This window comes from Lactuca sativa, chromosome 4, assembly GCF_002870075.4.
Source record: "Lactuca sativa cultivar Salinas chromosome 4, Lsat_Salinas_v11, whole genome shotgun sequence".
NCBI classification, from domain to species: Eukaryota; Viridiplantae; Streptophyta; class Magnoliopsida; order Asterales; family Asteraceae; genus Lactuca; species Lactuca sativa.
Window position 1 is genome coordinate 262,763,133 of NC_056626.2, and position 4,093 is coordinate 262,767,225.

At 32.4% G+C, this 4,093-nt stretch overlaps 1 protein-coding gene across 1 annotated transcript; it reads right to left on the minus strand.

The window, feature by feature from the left end:
• Nucleotides 1–2,213: 2,213 nt before the first annotated feature.
• On the minus strand, nucleotides 2,214–3,337 carry LOC111904470 (LOB domain-containing protein 38). Its single transcript, XM_023900229.3, has 2 exons — nucleotides 3,030–3,337; nucleotides 2,214–2,897 (listed from the first exon to the last, which is right to left on the minus strand). Exons 1-2 carry the CDS (start codon nucleotides 3,211–3,213, stop codon nucleotides 2,494–2,496), a joined length of 588 nt encoding a protein of 195 aa, XP_023755997.1. The 5' UTR covers nucleotides 3,214–3,337; the 3' UTR covers nucleotides 2,214–2,493.
• Between the last annotated feature and the right edge of the window lie 756 nt (nucleotides 3,338–4,093).

Below are 4,093 nucleotides of genomic sequence, written 5' to 3' on the forward strand. Positions count from 1 at the left end.
CTTTATTGCAGAACATAAAAAACATTAATAACTATATTAAAAAAATATTACATGACACGAACTAAAAACTAAGTACCAAACACTTCAAAGTTGTTTTGAATAAACAATCTTAATTCTAAAGATCATGTTTTCACAATACATTTCATCATTAAAATCTTTCTTTTAGGCATAAACAACTACAAACTTCTTCTTCATTGTCAAATACTCTATATACCACAAATGTAAAGTGGATAGAAGAAAATATGAGTAACCAAGAATGGAAGATAATCTTTTTATATAGAAAAAAGATGAGAGAAGAAAATATGACCAACTAAGAACGAAATAAAATGTTCTTATATAGGCAAAAAAATTGCAATTAATCATTCAAATAAGTTGAAGACGTTGAAAAATTTTAGAGTTAGAAATGAATATGGTCAAAGACAATTAACTAGAAGAGATTGTAAAGTTGAGAAATTTCAAATCAATATGGTTGAAGATAGAGGTCATATTTGAACCATATTGATTTGAATTGTTTCTTTTATAAGTTTTATATTTTGGCATAAACAACTATATCATTCTTTTTTATTCTCAAACAACCTATATACAACAAATATAAAGTAGAGAGAAGAAAATATGAGTTTTGAATGGTTTCTTTTATAAGTTTTATATTTTGGCATAAACAGTTATATCATTCTTTTTTATTCTCAAACAATCTACATACAACAAATATAAAGTAGAGAGAAGAAAATATGAGTAACCAATAATGAAATATAATGTTTTTATATAGGAAAAAGATGAGAAACAAATATGAGCAACTAAGAATGAAATATAATGTTCTTATAAGCAAAAAAAAATGCAATTAATCATTCAATTAAGTCGATAAAGTTGAAAAGTTTTAGAGTTAAATAAATATGCATACAATACATAATACATTAAACTCCCAAATTATTATCCTAACTAAAATCAAGTCTAAACCAAAATCTACGTAGTAACAAATTTTTTACGAACTATATATTACAAACATTATTTTCATAACAATAGGAAAATACGGGAATGAAGTAGAAAACAAATCCCCAGAGAAAATGAGAAGGAAAAGCAGGAGATTCCATGATAAATAAAAAAGTTGAAAGTAAGGAGAGCCGCGAAAACACGGAGCCGCAACATCTCCATCACAAACATCACCTCTATCCCTTTCCAACTCACTTTTCTGTTTATTTTATTTTTTTCCCTTTTCTTAGTTCATGACATCTAATAATTATTTTAATTTTCTGCATAAAGTTAATAAGAGGGAGTGGAAATTGGTATGCAAACTCTTGATCCCTTTTGGTTATCAACTTTTAGGAGAAGTAGAAGCCATCAGATTACCTAAATCCATTTATATAAAAAGAATATATCATTTAATGTTATAAAAAAGAAATATATCAATTAATGTTATGTCATAAATTATTATAACATGTCACCAAATAAACAGAAAGCCCATTACCAATGGTTAACATTTGAACAACACAACTGTTGGTGTTCTTTTTATACAAATACTTTATTTGAATGATGTTCTTTTAACATACAAAATTAGGATGATATTTTTTTAAACGATTTTCAAACATAAATACTTTTCTAAGTCATTTTTCATTTTTAGATCTACATTTTGTCTTAAGCGGGATTTATATCTTCATTATTCTGAAATCTATATACTTTCTGCCAACTTTTTATACAGTTGAGATGAATGATAATACTATTGGCAATGGAGGAAAGGAATTAACTAGGATGCCATGGAGAATCGCATGCAAGGTAAGGTCATGACCCACGTGTGACTATAACTTTGCACCAACTAATGATTATGAAGTGAGCGCATGAAGTTGTGCATTTTTCAACTCGTGTTTGCCATGTTTGAATCAACTAAAAATCACCCCATTATGCTTGTGACATCAATCAAAAAGACAACACAAAGTGTTTACTTTTTAATTTCTTTTTATTACATATCTTAAAAGAAATATCTATTATACTTTACATTAGCATAGTTACACTACTATATTAGTTGCACATTGTTGTCTACTTTCAATGAATTTAAATCAAAATAACATAATTAATATAGCTCTAACTTTTAACTTTTAAATATGAAATAGTAACACTATCTCCAATTTTGAATTAGAAAAACCAAAACCATACGCATCTCTAAAGCCACCTTTTTTGTTTCATAGTTAACAAGTGTAGATAAGATAAATAGTACGGAAACATACATAAATCAACAAGATGCCGTTTTGATTATTCTCTCCGCCGGAAAACACAAATATCCGGTGGCCATCGACACCCAAATTTCACGGTGAACTTTTTGGTGAAAGGGTGACGATTTTACAGAACTCATAAGTCAAAAAAAGAAGACTACATCTCATATTTTTAAGTTATGGTTAAATTATTGTTAGTAATAGTTTCACCTCCAAAAAAGTAGTATCCTAGACATGATCGCCGATCTACTGATAACTTTATTTAGAATTTAAGCTTTTGTCGTTTACGTAGTTATACAAGAAGGTTCAATAGCTTTGGCTCTTCAACGTCGTTGCACCGGAAACTCATCGACACTTTAGATATATTGGATGCCGTCATGGCGGGGAATTTCTGTTCGTCGGCGGTGGCAGATGAACCAACCATGAGATTTGTCAGTGGAGGCGCGTTGGCTTTGCCGCACTTGCCGGAAGGTATCTGGTTTCTGATCATCATTTCAGACCACGCGCCGGCAGTGTAAGCTTTATGTTCCGGAATATGAGTAGTGTTCACGAGAACGGGCGGCGTACCGCCGTCGAGCACCGTCCTGACTGCCGCCTGACAGATGTGCCAGTTACCTGAGGAGAGGAGTCCGATCGCTCCGTTCACCGGATTCACTGTTCGGCCAACCGCTTCAAACAAGAGTGACTGGAACAGCGCTGAGATTGAGAAGATCAAATGCACATACATCATACATCATACATGCAAATTTCTGACAAAATTAATAATCGTGAACAAGCTATATAAGGAATTAGGATGCGATGGATGTGGATTTGGATTATAGAATATACCGTTTCGTTTGTGGCTGGGGACGGAGGAGATGAAGTTGATGAGATCGCTCCGGCCGAAGAATTTGGAGACGAAGAGTGTAGCACGAGCTTTGGCTTCAGGAGATTCGATCCACTCGAGACAAGGTCTGAGGGCGCAGTTCTCGCTGCATCGTTTTCGTAAAACTCGACAGCCATGGCAGCTCATTTCCCTGCCTACTTTTCCTTCTGAGGATTTCTTCGAATCAAAGGAAAGCGGAGCGAGAAACGAGGGTGTGTGTGGGGTTTGTTTTGTAGTGGGGAAAAGACGTGGATTTGAAATGGAAGATTAATTCTGGTTAAGAAATTCACTTTCTCCTTCGTCGAAACAAATCGCTTTAAATGGTATTTGTGGCTTCCAACCATTAACACACTAATTTTGTTAAATTTCATGGGTTTGAATTTTACACCAACTTGAATGAGTGATAGGAAATAATTTTTAATAGACCCAAACCAAAATGTGCTACATTTTATAAATAACAATAGCAACAACAAACACTACCATACCGTATTGTGGTAAGAGGAACAATTATTCATAGTCATAACGAGTAACTGCTTTAAGCGATGACCCATCCCATTATATATGAAAGACGATAACCTTCAATAGGACAATACAAGGAGGAAGTAAGTATCTCAATGTGAAAATGGATGCCAAAAAGCAAAGCGAATGAGGAGGGGAGTTTTGAAAAAAAATTAATAAATAATTAAATAAATAATTGGAACCTCAAGCAATATATTAAAAACCGAAGAAAAATGCTAGAAAAAAGCTAGCAAAAAATAAGAGTTACATCAATAAAGAATAAATGGGATCAATAAGCCAACTATCTCACCTTAAACTACTTTTATTATGTCTGTTTTTAATTTAATTGAACAAGACAGATTGAACATCGTCAATCACATATTCAAAATGATTATAAATTGGGATAATGACTTGAAAGGGTAATGAACTTTTGACTTTTGTCATATTTAGTCACTAAATTTTTTTTCGTTATCTATTTGCCATTGAACTATTGAAACTGCTCACATTTTACCCTAATGTTAGGGTAAAA